The following is a 16,206-nucleotide window of genomic DNA, read 5'->3' as shown; positions in this document are numbered from 1 at the left end:
TTGCAGTATATTCAGAGAATCCAAATTATACAATTGATGTGGCACCACAAGTTGACAAACTTCTAACGCAGGAACCTGGAGCCAAGTTAGCATTGCTAATGTAAATTTTAATTTTTCTCATTCAAACATTTGACCTCTTTCCACTAGCATCAAGGATGCACACCTCTTATCAACTATTGCGAAGTCTAATATCCTTACTTTTCTTTAGAACAAAAGCTAAAAACACATTTTGCTGACAAAGGGAAATGCAAAAGAAATGTTAATAAAAACACTACCCTAGCAGAATTTCCATAACCTAGAAAAATGAGTTTGCCCACTGGAGGGCTCTAATATTGTTTCAACTACCATAGAAACACATCAAAATGTTGAAACGGAAATTATTTCAATGTATGGGAATAGAGCATTCAAATATGTACAATATACCAAACTCCATGGATATGCATACATTTTAATGGAGGTCAGAAGTAATCTGTGTTTTGCACTTCTAATACAATAGAACGGTTTCTCTCTTTCTTCCAGTTCTTATGAATAACTTAATTAAGCATCCACCTGTTAACTTTCCTTTTGCACATTATCATAGAATGTTCACACCAGTGTAACAGAAACTAAAATAAATTATTTGTAGTATTTATGCAGCAGTACACAATTTTAACTTTGGGCTTAGGTCTGCTGTTTCATTTTTCAGAGGTGCCAGGTGTTCGTGAACCTGGTGGCCCATCTCGGTTTATATGGCTGACAGAGTTGCTCAAGACTGGCTTGTGAACCACATGGCTAGACTTCCCCCTGCAGTGAGTGCATGAAGGAAAATATCTGCCTTTCCCCATGACACTTTCCTAAACGCCTAAAGCACCCTTTCTCAACCTGTGGGTCCCCAGATGTTGTTGAACTACAACTCCCATCACCCCTAGCTAGCAAGGGATGATGGGAGTTGTAGTCCAACAACATCTGGGGACCCACAGGTTGAGAACCACTGCAAGAATACAACACACAAATAAAACCAGCACTACCTTTAGATCACAAAATGGGCTCCTCAATCAAACTTGCATGTGAATAATCATAATCACAGCATTCCATTCCAGGCACATGAAACCAGTCGCAAGGCCTAAATTTAGGAATATAGGAAGCTGCCTTATACCAAGTGCGGTCCATTTATCCATTCAGCTCAATATTGTCTACATCAGTGTTTCCCAAACTTGGACTGTTTTTGGACTACAGTTCCCATCATCACTGACCACTGGTCTTGCTAGCTAGGGACGATAGGAGCTATAAACCAAAAACAGCTGGAGACCCAAGTTTGGGAAACACTGGTCTACACTGACTGGCCGTGGCTCTCCAGGGTTTCAGATAGGGGTCTGTGTGGAGATACTGCCAGGGATCTTTTGCATGCAAAGCAAATGCCCAACCACAGAGCTAACGCCCTTTCCCTGTTCATGCAACTTCTTCCTTAACAGCCACCTTGAGAAGGGAGGGTGGACTAAGCGAGTAAACACTTCAACCCTCACCCCTTGACATGGTCTGTCCACAAGTTTTGTTGTTGCTCCAGCATTTTCTGAGGGAGACAGAGGTACAGCTCCCAGAGGCTTCCAGGGTGGCCCCCGTCTTATTCCAAACAGCATATAGCATCAGGATACAATTATTCAAATAATTCCTGTGCCTTAAGGCTTGACAGGAAACGCTTTCCTCTCCCAATACCATGCAATTGTGTCCCCAAATGTTGCCACTGGTGCCTCAATAACAGCATGAAATGTAACTGTAACCTAGGGCAAAGTAATACCTTCTCTGGCAGAAAAGGCCTGTTTCATCCTCCATTTGCTAGGACAGGGAGTGGACTCGGGTGAAACAAGTGGGATACAAGTTCACAAATTTGTGAAAGAAGGATCTTAACATGTCAGGACTTTGCTGCAGGAAAGCGCCCTTGCCTGTTCGTTTTTCAGAGTGTCACATGAGCGTTCATGCAGTTCAGTGGATAAGTGTCGATTCCTTTACAATACAGAGTGTGCTGATTATTTTCAATGGAACCATTTAAAAGTATTTTAAACAGTTCCAGAAACTGCACCAGGCATGATGCAGCAGAGTGGAATTCACACTTCTCTGAACTTTGCAATACAGTTCCTCAGTGGATCCTGGAGGGTATTCTGCAGCTTCGGATGGTGCCTCCCATTGGCTCAACGGGCAGGGTCTAAACCAGGGGTCAGCAAACTTTTTCAGCAGGGGGCCGGTCCACCGTCCCTCAGACCTTGTGGGGGGGCGGACTATATTTTTTTTTTGGGGGGGTGACCGAATTCCTATGCCCCACAAATAACCCGGAGATGCATTTTAAATAAAAGAACACACTCTACTCATGTAAAAACATGCTGATTCCTGGACCATCTGTGGGCCGGATTTAGAAGGCGACTGGGCCAGATCTGGCCCCCGGGCCTTAGTTTGCCTACCCCTGGTCTAAACCTTCTGACCACCTCCCCAGGGCAAAGGGCCATCCTGTCTGCCCAGATCAACCTTGCCTCTTGTTACCTTTCAAGCCTCACCTTTCCCCACTTTTCTTCCAAAAGGCAGCCAAGGAGGGACAATCTGGAAGGGGCAGGATGGCTCTTGCTCCTGGGTGAGGTGGTCTGAATGTTTAGAACTTGCCTGTTGAGCAAGTGGGAGGGGCCATCCCCAGCTGCAATATGGCCTCCAGCAAGCGCCAAGAATAGGAATTCATGGTAAGTGTTTCCACTTGTTCTATAACCAAAAAATGCATATTTTAGTGAAAAAGGCATTCTATTAGGGGAAATTGCCTGCAAAAACATGAACATTAGTCAAAACTGCATACAAAAATAGAGAACTAAAACGCTAATGAATTTTCATGAGGATTTTAAAAAATAAGAATTTGCAAGTTGCTGCAGAAATCATAAAAGCATAGAATTGTAAGTTGGATAAATAAGGAAGTGGGAGAACCATCCATAATTTCAACAGTTCTGAAGTTATCATTGGCCATATATACCCTTTACTAAATGCAATGCAGCTTACTTTAAGAATATACAAAATGTGTAATCTTCCTTACGTTCGGTATCTGGCATTCTCATACATTAAAATAAATTTCACTTGTGTATATGGACATAAACTGCCTTCCTATTTTTTTCAGGACTGGGGGAAGGGGAGAGGAAGAGAAATCTTGGTATGAAATCATTTCACAACAAACCAAATTTTATAACCTTCCTGAAAGATTAAAGGAAATTTATTAGAAAGTTGGACGTGCTAGTTGGTGCTGCTTTGAGAAACCCAACATGACATTCTTCAGGGTTTTCCTTTTAATTTAAAGTACTATATCAGGCTGATATAGGAAACATTATGGCCTTTTGGCTTCTTGCCTGAGCAAATAATTATTTCTGCTGCTTAGGAAAAACACCTCCTCTCGCTCCACTTGGTAGCAAAGGGAGATATCAAGGATCTCACTTAAAAACATCCAGGCTGCTCTTTTGGAGCCCTTCATCCAGTACATGCTAACGCCGTTCTGCTGGGAGATTGCTATTCTAACATAATGAGATATTAATGAGCTTTGTACATGTTCCAACCCGCAACAACCTCCCCCCCTCTTTCCCACAAAACTAGACATTCTCGTCCTGTTTTTTTCTGACACTGCAGTTGTGCTTCTCTCCCCTTTCTCTCCCCATCCCCGTTCTCTGCCCTCCCTGCCTCCCAGCACTGCTGCATAGTTTGCCTTAAGCTGCCAGCACTAAACAGCACCAAATGGGCTGGCACCGTCTTGTTTCCTGGCCTAATGGATGCTTGTTTAAACACTGGGGCTGTTTGCATTGCTGCAGCTCACTGCATGTTAAACACAGTCCTCTGAAACCCTACGCCAATCCAATAAAGGTATCAGCAGTACAGCGTGGGGAGGCAATTACTATAAGGTCCCAAGCGAGCCTTCTAAGCTCTAGGAAGGAAAATTTGATCGAACAACTAAAAGGAAAATCTGATTCGGCTCAGCATCACGTGGAAGACGCAAGGCTTAACTGCAGCCAGGTCTGTGGAGGGCAGAGAGAAATCAATGGAAGAGCTAGTGAGAGCAAATGCACATTGTTAAGAGGGGCTTTAAGCATTTGCCTGTTAGAAATGCCATCTGCTGCATATACCAAGAGATCGGCTCCCTTCTCTCTCTTTCCTTTGAAATCCTAAAAGATGCGGAGGCTTTTATTTTTTAAAATTTTATACCGTGCAGCTTCCCCTGCAGGCCTCTCATCAATCTTTAAAACAATTCTCTTCTGATAAAGGTCCCTTTTCCAGTGCAATATCATTGTAATATCAAAGGGGTGAGGCAAAGAGATGAAAACCAGAATGACAAAGGACTCGTTATATAGATATATATATCTATATCTCCACCGGCCTATTTTTCAAAGAATCTCACCCTAATGATAGTCAATATTTGAAGGAATCAGCTCTCCACCTTTGCAGGGCCAGAAATCCAGGAAGGGGGAGAAAAAGCTGCATATCAATTCGTTTTAGCTGAGAAACAAAGACATTTCCAATGCGGGGGGGGGCACTTCCTCTGTTTGAAATAGATAATGGAAAAGTGCGGAAACTGTTGCTTCTTAGTTCCGACTTACTTTAACAGCTTCTAAACCAGGGCTTGCTCCAAAAAGCACCTTTGCTGATGAGATGGAAAGTTTCCCCAAGTGCCTGTCATGGATACATTCATTATGAAGGATTTAGGAGCATAAGACATGCCACACAGAACCAAACCAACAGTCCATCTACTTTGATTTCCTGCCTCCAGCAATAGATCCCTCCACCAATACTGGCAAGCAAAAGGCAAAATCCCCTCGCCTGCTTCAAATGCAGCCAGCTGGTTTTTACTGTCTTGGTTGATTTCTGCTTTCAAACTGCAGTAGTGATTAGTGGATGTGCCTCATCTGGCAATGGCAGTTCATTTTTGCCCTGGGAAATTGGCAGACCTTTGTGCTGACCAGCAGCACCCTGGCTAGCGGGTTCAAACTTTGACTTAAACCAAGTGAAGTACCTCTCACAGCATCGTAAATCCAGTGTGATCCAGAGCAGAGGATGATGCCAAGTAACTATTGAACTCAAGCATGGGGCAGCTTTCTGGAATGCAGGAAGCAGCCCTTTCTGAAAATATTGCTAAGAAGTGCATATATTTTCAGGAGTCTGAATCCCTGGTAAAGTAACAGGAAAAAGCCTGCCTGACAGTCATACCTAACTTCATATCTTAGGCTCACTCAACTTCTAAAGTTTAGCACTTAAAATAGAGGATTAAAATAATATACAATGGAACATGATGTACTTGGGATGCCACTGCTGCAAAGTAGATGGAGAAGCAGCTGAGATGTATTGGAGAGCAAACAGAGAGAAAATGTATCTGTGTCCCATAAGTAAAGTACTAACAAGAGGAGAAAGACAAGAAAACAAAATGAAATATCAATGTCAGATCAAAGCAAAGGCATGGAACACAGAGGCCCAACTCTGCAAGGGGTTAGATTTTCCAACACAGATTTGCTTGTCCATCCATGCTGATGAAAGTGTGCTGAATTCCCCCCCCCCCCACATCATGCATTCTAATATAAATGCTGGGGAAATAGGGGACTTATTAAGCATTAACACATTAACCACTCAATGCATTGGTGATCTGTAGCAGTGATCCTTGGCAGGCAACTCTGATTAGGGAAGGTGCTGCCTTGAGCTACAGTCTCATGGCCAGAGTAATTTCTTAAGGAATAACTCATCTTCCCTGCTTTTCCTTCATGATTCTCACTGTGTAACCTGTGTACATGGGAAGTACGCATTTTCCTATTTTACAACATGTATACATCATGAAATATGCACATGAACAGGTGTAATTCCCAAGGAATAAAAGTATCATATGGATGTTTGAAGTCAAGTAAGGTGGATGATATTTTCCCAGCTATTTAATTTTGCTGATTTGGTACTTTTTGAGCAGAAAGTAATACAGTAAATTAGCCTTACTCCTTTGCCTGTGAAAAGGTATGGATAATGAAAGGAAATCATGAGATGTTCCTGATAGGTATTAGCTTTCTGATCTGCATTCACTGCATGTGTTCGTGTGTGTTTAACGTCTGTTTGCCAAGTTGGGTTATGCAAAAGTCATGCCAAAGGCATTCAAAAGAAGATGGGAAACATTGCTTGTCTTGCCACTTTTACAGGTGTGTATGACACACCAGCATGTGGGTGAGACAAGCACATACACTGTTAAGAGTATATGAGACATTTGGAAATACATAAATGGCCTGACTTCCACTGAAACTGCCCTTGGCAGACCCACCTCTGTTGATGCAAGTCTGTTCTAATCATGTATAAGATATGTGTGGCAGGGCAGAAGGAGAATATCCAAGTTGAAAGTGCAAAGTGGGTGTGCTCATGGTGATTCTTGAATCTTCCTCCCTTCCGTAGCTTGATGCCTTTGAAGTCTGTCATGCAAGTTAAAAAAATATTCAGACCCAGCCAGGTTACAACAAGAGGGACAAGCCCAGCTGGGAGAACATCACCTTGAGGACTACACTGAACAGAGAAATGCCCCTCTCACTTTTTAAATTTGCCCCCCGTCCAACCTCACACTTAATATGTGATTGGGCAGACTTCTGTTTGAAGAAATGTGTCTGCTGCTATCATACCTGGTTTGGCTCTAAATAGTTTCTCATTTGCTACTATGTTGAAGACCTGTTTTGTGGTTGTATGTGTTTATGTCTACATGAAGCACTATGAAGGCTTTAACAGGGTTGCTGCGCCATTAATTAAAATTTCCTGTTGAAAGGGCTTGCCCATTTTACTGCTTCCATTGGAAAGAAGCACATCTACATCTAACCATGTCACTTCTGTCAGAGCCTGTCCAGAAAGAGTACAAACACTAGGAGGAAAACTTTGTCCTATCAATGCTCTAATTAGAAGTTAGGAAAAACGTAGACTCAGAAAGATGAGGCACAGAGTTGCAGTGGTCGGCCTTAAAGAAGAGGAGATGCTAGGAGAAAGCACCCTCTTGTCTCCTGGCCTGCCTCTTTATGACACAGTGGGACAGCTAATCAGCAAACGCTCAAGGCCAAGGAAGAAAAAATGTGGACACTCCTTTCATTTAAGCAAGAGACTAGAGTATCATTAGCTAGGACACAAAACCAGAGCCCTAAAGACTCAGCATGTGGACTCCAGCAACTTCTATTCTTCATTTCAGGTTTCCTCCAATTTTGCAGATGCTTTGAATTCAGTGGGTTCTCTCTCTCTCCCTCCCTCCCTCCCACACATTATGAGACATACGCACAAATACATGAGTCTCCTGCGAGGCTGGGACCATGCCAAGTAAGGAAGGTCCCAGGAGCAGCAACATGTGGGCTTTTTGCCAAGCTATTCTGATGGTTGAGACTGTCATGATCCCATCAGGACAGCCCATGCTTGCTAAATATTTGCCTAATCCAACATGACCACTGATACTTTGGGTCTTATAATAATAAATATTATTATAACAGGCAGCTCTTGACACTCAGTGCTATTCAGCTTCCTGAGATCAGCCTCAGATTTTGTTTGAAAACAAGGAGTTCAGGCATGTGTGTTGTAGGGTGCTGAGAGAGAGAGAGAGAGAGAGAGAGAGAGAGAGAGAGAAATGGATCACCTGACTCCCTTTCCCCACAGAGGCTTACAATTCTTGTCCCTGCTGGAAATACTTTTGCAAGAAAACAAACAAACATTGGGTTCCCACAGCTCCTTCTCACAGAAAGACAGTACATCACTCACTGATCCTTCTGCTCCCTGTTCTTCCTCCAGAGATTCAATATGTTCCTCAAGTAGTAGTGGACACTTCAGTAATATCTTTTTTCCCTCTTGTCATCCAAACACTGTTATAACATTACACAGCCAAATAGCAAATAAAGTAAAAATGGACTAGGCAGAGGGAGAATAACCCTTCAGAACAAAACTGAAGAACCACTTTCTGAAATAAGAATCAGAGAAATCAGAGAACCGAATGACATATTGTAGTCTACACCCAACCACTATACTCAACCGAAGAGTGGAAAGTTCATTTCATAAAAAAGGAAATAGTTGTCAGTTGAAGTTCAACACTTCAAAAAGGGAACTAAGTTCACTTCACATTTGCCCCTTCACAGAACAAACCAGTTCAGTCCATGGTTCAATTCAAGTTCATCCAAATGTTCCCCAACAATTCCACCCATCCCCCAAGAATTTGGAACATTATTATTATTCATATATTTGATTTATTAACCACCTTCAAAACCACCATCTCAAAGCAACTTCTATATAAGATCATTAAAAACACAAAAATGGCAAATACATTTAAAACAAGACAAAAAAACCTAACCAATAGACATTCATAGTAAAGACTCATTTATCCAGCTGGGAAAGCCTGTCAGAACAAAAATGTCTTCAGGTGTTTCCAGAATATTCAGGCCATAGCTGTCAACCTTCCCTTTTTTTGTGGGAAATTCCCTTATTCCAGCGCCGTTTTCTGCTGCTTCCCACTGCTATCCCGGATTGTAGACTGTCCCCGGGACAGGTGAGGCTGCTGATCCCTTATTTTTGAGGCTGCTGATACCTTATTTTCAAATCTGAAAGTTGACAGCTATGATTCAGACAGAAGGCACCTGTCTTATCTTGATAGGAGTAGCTGCACTAAAAGGGGGTGTCTTCACACATTACAAAATGTCACATGTCATGGCTGTATTCCATGTGCGCCTAAAAGGTGCAACACTCTCAGATGCTGCTGGTGGTTGCTCATGAGTAACCAGGCAGGACTCCGACCTGTCTTTTGCAGCTTTTATTGTGCAAACTATTTACAGTGCAGATCCACAAAGTTCATGTCCGTCTTAGTCACTTGCAGAATCCGGGAGTGGCCCCTTCCGGCTTCTCCCCCAACATAGGAACTTCAGCACCCCAAGCCTCCTCCTCCCCCCCTTGTGTTTCACCCCTCTGCTCAAGCTGGGCGACGGAAGTGACGTGCGTCCCTCCTGGCCAGCCTGGCGAGGTGAGGCGCTGGGGTTCTCAGCAGCATCCTCGAGCCCTTTCCTCGCTTGGCTGGCCCCTTCCCTCTCTTCTCCACTGGAGGTGTGGCTTTTCCCACTGCTGGATGAGGAGCTGCTCCTCAGGAGTTTCAGAGGCTCTCTGTATTCTAACGGCCCCCCTCACTCCTTCCCCTGTTCCGATGGCAGTCCCCTGACAAACACTTTCCCCCCTCTTTTTAAATGTAACATATATGCTACTATAAGGTCTCCACAACAGATGTATAAACAGTGTGCATTTAGTAGGTAGGTATGTGGCCACAAGCATTGTGACATGTGAAGCAGCTCTGATTTTCAAACTTCAGAGAACTTCTCTCAAGACACACTTTTCAGCATCAACCATCTGATGTATAAGAGAGCTACCATTATGCAACTGAACCAATGCTTAGAGAAGCATCTCTTGGCTTTGCTAAGTACTTAAGGCCCAAGGCTGTACATTAATGTGAACATCTGTTTGATTTTCATTATTAATCATGCGTTTTCACTTATGTCCATCCTCCTTAGCAAGCCACTGCCCTTCCCTACACAGCACATCACTATTCACAGACATATGAACCAAAGCAAATCAAGCCCTTTTCTCCAAACAAAGCCCTATGAATACTCATGAGTTTATTAGTAATGACTCCAAGCAAGGGGATGCTTTAACAAAGCAAATGCACAGAAGGAAGCAACCATGCAAAGTTCACTGGAAGAGAAATATTTTGCCCCTTATTAACGCCATCTTGCTTTGTTTGCACCAAGAGGAGGGAAACTTTTCCAGCCCAGGGGCAACCTCCCAAGGGCCACATACCACAGCAATGGACAGAGCCAGAGGCAAAAGTGGGTGAAACGATGGATAGGACTCTTATCTCTGTAGGTCATATTCCAGCTACACACAACCAAAGGTTTCTACATCCAGTCAAGCAAGCAGCAGCATCACAACCCAATGTTTTTGCCAGGCAAACACACTCTAGGAGGCCACAGAGAATTGGTGAAGGGAGAGCTCCAAGGCCCAGAGGGCTGCATTTTCCTCTGGGGTTCCTCTGAGGTTCCAGACTCCTGACTTACACTAAGGAAGGCCTTCTGTATTCCTGGGCAGGGTGGGGGACCACTCTATCTTTGTGAGATAGGCGAAAGGTTTATTTTACCACTCAAACCACATTCAGAGCATTTGAACTCAGGTCTAGCTGGGGTAATACCAGGCAGATGCAGGATATGTGCATGTTATTATGTTAAAAGGGCAGCATGTGGAGCATGTGCCAGAGATACCTGGCACATGTAAACCCGGCACATGACCTACAGTAAACTGTAAGTACAGACACGGCCTTTAGATAGTGGGCCAAATGGCATGACTGATTCAGAATGATAAAGCTTGCACGTGAAGACATGCTTTTACTCAAGAACTAGTTTTCTAAGCTTGTCCAAAGCAAGTGTGCTTTTGACAACATGTCAATGCTTTAGCATAATCCAATTATTTAACACAGGTGAATAGCTTCATGTTAAGTTCACATACTCTTCATTGGACAGTAGAGGGTGGATCAAATGATTTTGAGCCACATTTGTTAGCTACATCTTATCGAAGGTATATTAATTCCAAGATGCATGTACATGTATATCTATATCTATATCTATATCTATATCTATATCTATATCTATATCTATATCCTACTACCTTTAAAATCATTTTTCATGTCCAGGTGGCTTAAAATCTACACTTCTTTTTTGTTACCTATTTCTAAGCTCCATGCAAGCAAAATACGTACAGCTGAAACATAAATTCTGTTCCAAAATATGGTCCATAACCAGAAAACAGAAAGCAAATATTTTAAATAGGAGCAGTCCAAGAATATACTAGAATACTCTACTAAAACCCCCCAGCAAGCTAAGATGGCCACTTTATTATTAGTATTATTGCATTACAGATTTTAGCCGTTCTTAATAGCCCATGTGTCAGGCCATGGCCTCCTCTGCATTTAAAACACATTATAAATTATTGTTTGCAGCTCAAATTTTATTCTGCAGGGACTGTGGCAAATGCCACTTATGCAGCTCTTCTGCCCATAAGGTAAACAGCCTGGATAAGATCGCTGCACCATGCTAATGGGAGTAATCTTCCAATCCCATAGGGCCAGTTTAAATGGTTTACCTTAGACATGTGAATTTATGTTGTTCTCTTATGAGAACTTTGGGGGGGAAGAGGGGAGTTTTCACCAGCTGACAGACTGCCCTACCACATAATATATCATTAAAAAGGAAAACATCTGGCTGCTTTTTTATGCCAATAACCAGGAAAATTAGTGAGAGAATAAGTTTAAAATCTATATTGTGGGAAGTATTATTGCTCCTATTTTGACATCCTAATTTTCAATTGTCCTTGACTAACGTAAGCTCACGCTGAATTTTGTCATTTGTGTGTGTGTGGTTTAAGAAAAAATAAAATAGATATAATTTTGATTTAGTTGGATTGCTCTTTAAGGCACTGACTCTCCTATGGATATCACAATAATAAGCTGCAGCAAGCCCCCAGGCTTGCATGTCTACAGTTTCTCCTGCATAAACAAGAGGAAAACTTCAGAAGCTTATACTTTTGCTTTTATTTCCAGGTGGTTAGCATCATGAAGCTGCTTATGAAGCCTGCCTATGTAAGCTAACCATGTTTAGTGCAACCATGGGCAGCCCTGTTGAGTGCGCAAGCGGACCAGGGTTTCTTCATGGCTTTGTCTCAGTTCAAACTTCCCTATAAATGTGAGGATGATTTTGACCTGGATGGGCTTCTGACACATGGTGAAGGCTGCCTTACTCTCCCAAGCTTGCAGAGGCCACATTTAGTTCAACTTAACTTTCTTCTACTTTCTAGCCCTCCTGTTAGACTGTTATGATTCCATTGATCATTTAATTGTACTTTAATCAGTTTCTGTAATTCCCATTGGAATGTATGGTTTTGACACAAACCACTCTTTGATATAAACTTTATTTTTTTAAAAAAAATGGAAAGCAGTACACAACAATACAAAATAAATGAATAAACAAATCATGCACACCCCTCGGTTTGGACAAAAGGGAAAGCCATTGTTTATTGTTTTGGACAAAGCAGAAAACCACAGTTTATATAATTGAAAGTAACTTTTCTGCCATGCTCTTTGAGACTGTGTGTGGGGAGGGGATGGGAGGGGAAATGCCGGCAAACCTGAGGCTCACAGTAGTTCATGTGAATCACAATAAACATGTCTGTTTATCAGTAAAGGTTAAAAAAAAGGTAAGGGACCCCTGGACAGTTAAGTCCAGTCAAAGGTGACTATGGGGTTGCAGTGCTCATCTCGCTTTTATCAGTAACACCCTCCCACCTTTCATGTGTCCCTTAAAAGGAAAACATTTGCTAAAGATACACAGATGCACACATTCAACAACAATATAGAATTTATACAGAGCTGCCTTTACAAAGATGTGTGTTGGAGGGGAGGAATGTAAGAAACAAATACAGGCTGCCATTGGTAAAGAGAACATGAATCACTCCCTAAATGTGACTAGATTCCCTGTTCTTGATGGTGCCCATATTAACATAAAGCAGGGGTCAGCAACCTTTTTCAGCTGTGGGCCGGTCCACTGCCCCTCAGACCATGTGGTGGTCCAGACTATATTTTGGGGGATAAAAATGAACGAATTCCCATGCCCCACAAAGAACCCAGAGATGCATTTTAAATAAAAGGACACATTCTACTCATTTAAAAACACACTGATTCTGGGACCGTCCGCTGGCCTGATTGAGAAGGTGATTGGGGCGGATCTGGGCCCTGGGCCTTAGTTTGCCTACCCCTGCCCTAGTGCCTCTGTCCAGAAAAGCCTGTATGATTTAAAAGGATAGTTGTGGCCAAACCACAGGGGGAGCCAAAGCAGAGCAGACTTGCAGCTAGCTAATCTTCCTCACATTCAAGGAAGCTTCCTCTGAAAGGCTTGTGACTAAAATTCAGGGTAGATAACAGAAGTTATCAGAGCACTACAGCCAGAGAACTAAATTTCAAACTAGCACTTTAAACTAACATTACCAGTTTACACACACAATGTTTATTTCAGTGAGCGGAAGGCTGGGAGAAGACTGTAAAACCACAAGGCTGCTATCATTGGCCCTTGAAGGAATCCTGTTTCAAATTGCACAAAATCCATGTGTGTCGGAGCTTTGCTGCTGTTACAAAACCATCGCAAAAATAGCAGCCAAATTCTGCTAAACAAAGTGAGAGAGTGAGAGCGAGAGAGAGAGAGAGCCTTTACAAAAGCAAAGTTTATAGCATGCTATAATTAAGCTCACATCCTGATAGAGGGAGCATGAAGTTTTATTCTAAATATAGCAGAAGTCCTCTTTATTGCACAAGTCTCCCCTCCTCCCTCTTTTAAAGTGAAATGTAAAAAATGAGTCACTGATATTGTCAGTGGCCTCCTTACCATTTAGATTTACAAAACAAATCAAGAAAAAAACTAACTAAAACAGAAGGCTTTTGTTTCCTCTCTTTTCTTTTTAGCAAAGTGTTACTTTGAGTTTTTTAAAGGGACAGGCAGATAAGAGATTATGCAGCAGCAGTGCTCAGTGGATCAAACCCATATATAAATAGCTGAGAATAAATAAATAATAATAAATAATAATAAATGTTATCCAAGGCAGACAACTAATCTTGTGCTATAATACTGACACTTTTAGCAGCTGTTTTGTTTGCTGCAATATACTTTCTATGTGGATGCTCAGATGTTCACCATTAATACAGGAAAAATCCTAAGACTGAAACTTGTCAAAGGGATGAGCTGCTCTGTGATGATCTGGAAACATTTTCTAGAAAGGTGGCTATTGCTAATGCACTAGTGGGCTCAAAGCACAGAAAATGGAAGTGACAAAAGAGAGCAGCATTAAGGACATGGAGCCTGTTATTGCTGGAAAGTGCAAGGTTCTTGTGAACCACAAGGGTGGGCCCTAGAAGAAGATGCTTGCTGCACTGAGAAAGGCACGGAGCGATGCCTAGCTGGTTGCTAGACGATGTACCAGAGCATTCAACTCACTGCTGACAGTAGCAACACTTGCAAAATGTACAAAGGCACGAAGACAACCTTTGGACCAACAGTCAGGAAAAACTGCACTGCTGTAAACTTTGACGGGAGAGATCATCACAGACTGCAGCAAGCAGATGGCGTGATGGGGCAGGACAGAATCCCAACAGAAGTGCTAAAAGCCAGCTTCAATCCCCCTCTCATGACACACCTCCACGGCTTTCTCTTGCCGTGTTGAAAAAAGGATCTGTGCCACAAGACATGCGTCTCCCTAGCATTGTGACCCTCAAAGAACAAAGACGACTGCCATGATTGTAACAACTGCCACGGAATCTCCATGATGTGGGGAATGCCTCTGCCCATGAAGGTCTCAACAGATTACAGTCACTCACGGACAGGGTCTATCCTGCGCCTGAGCTTTAGAACTCAAGAGGTCAACAGTCAGCATAATTTTCTCACTGCACCAGCTACAGAAGAAATGTCAACAGCATAGACACCCCTTGTACATTATCTCCATAAACCGGATGAAGACCTTTGACCTTCTCAGCCAAAAAGGACTCTTTACACTGCTCAACCAGACGGAGTGCCCACCTAAGCTCCACAAGATGATTGTGTCCTTCCATGAGAACATGCACTGTACTGTCCATCCTTGGATGCCTTCCCTAGAAAGAGTGGTGTGAAACAGGGCTTAGTTCTTGCCCCAACTCTCTTTGGCATATTTGTCTCCATGTTGCTCTCCTAAGCCTTTAGTTCAACTGTATTAAATAAACAAACAAACAAACAAACAAACAAACAAACTGCCCATCTGACTGGATTACCCCGGCCACTCTGGGTGGCTTCCAACAAAAGGTTAAAACACGAAAGATCATGTGCACTTCTGTTTAAGGAACAGCAGGGGTCTGTTCAACCTGGCGTATCTTCACACACAAAAGCACAGTGGGCTCTTATCAATTCCAAAATATAAGGTTCCAGTCAAATGAGAGATCACATTGTGCCAAGTATTCTAGAACAATCTTGTTTCTATGGAGAAAGGCAGAGTAATTTGTGAAGTGAGGCTACTGTGCTACCTGAACAAAAGGCAAGTCTCAACTGGCATAAGTATTGTGTCATCTTCACTAGATTCTAGTTTGTGCCTGAGTTAAGTTCAAAGTGTTGGTGTTGGGCTTTAAAGCCACAAATGGCCTAGGATTAGGGCAGGGGTCAGCAAAGTTTTTGTGGCTTGGGCAGGTTCATGGTCCTGCAGACGCTGCAGTGGGCCAGAGTGTGAGTGCAGGCATGCACGAAAGCTATTTTTGGTGCTCCTTCCAGTGTGGAGGAGGCATGCACAGCTTCCCATTGGCTGCAGGAGCTTCCTTTTTTTTTTTTTTATAAAAAAATTTTATTGCGTTTCTTTCCATAGGTGAACACATTAGTTTAAACAGCAATATACAAGAAACATTTTCTATATATATGAAGAAAAACAAAGAAAAAAGAAAGAATCATTATAAAATTTTTCGACATCTTTTTGGACCTCCTCACATCCTCTCAGCATTGCATTCATCATTCTAACCAATTCAGCAATTTATTATCTTATTTCCCAACTTATTATACCTTTATATTTATTATGTTACCAATTTCAAAAATTTGTAATTTAATTTTGACACTCTTAATAAACATAATATTTTGTTTCTAATTTGTCTCATTTTTTTTTCCCCATCAATACTTACTTTATCATTTACTTAAAATAAATTGCAGAAGCATAACGTATCTTAATCGTGCGCAATCTTAACATTCAAACAACTTATAATGTTTTTGCAAATAGTCCTTGAATTTTTTCCAGTCCTCCTCCATTGTTTCTTCGCTCAGATCTCGAATTCTGCCAGTCATTTCTGCCAACTCCATGTAGTCCATCAGCTGCGTCTGCCAGTCCTCCAGTGTGGGTAAATCTGATGTCTTCCAGAACTTTGCGATAAGAATCCTAGCTGCTGTGGTTGCATACATAAACAAGGTTCTATCCTTCTTTGGCACCTTCCGGTCCACCATGCCCAGAAGAAAGGCCTCTGGTTTCTTAGAAAAGGTATATCTGAATACCTTTTTCAGCTCATTATGTATCATTTCCCAAAAGGCCTTTACTTTCGGGCAGGTCCACCAGAGGTGAAAGAATGTCCCTTCTGCCTCCTTGCATTTCCAACACTTATTATCA

General features: G+C 42.2%; 1 protein-coding gene across 3 annotated transcripts in view; it reads right to left on the bottom strand.

Moving 5' to 3' along the window:
- The window catches only part of MAML3 (mastermind like transcriptional coactivator 3), a 274,501-nt gene that overhangs the window by 135,474 nt on the left and 122,821 nt on the right, over positions 1 to 16,206 (bottom strand). Inside the window, exon 1 of one of the 3 annotated variants that reach the window (XM_081209212.1) lies at positions 10,666 to 10,712. The exons of the other annotated variants lie outside the window; for them this stretch is intronic. Within the exon in view, the coding sequence (XP_081065338.1) occupies positions 10,666 to 10,677 (12 nt within the window). The 5' untranslated portion in view covers positions 10,678 to 10,712. Of the gene's footprint in view, positions 1 to 10,665; positions 10,713 to 16,206 lie in introns of those variants that run through there. 3 annotated transcript variants of the gene reach the window in all.

This window comes from Podarcis bocagei (genome assembly GCF_964188305.1).
Source record: "Podarcis bocagei genome assembly, chromosome: 9".
NCBI classification, from domain to species: domain Eukaryota; kingdom Metazoa; phylum Chordata; class Lepidosauria; order Squamata; family Lacertidae; genus Podarcis; species Podarcis bocagei.
This window is presented reverse-complemented; position numbering and strand designations above follow the sequence as displayed.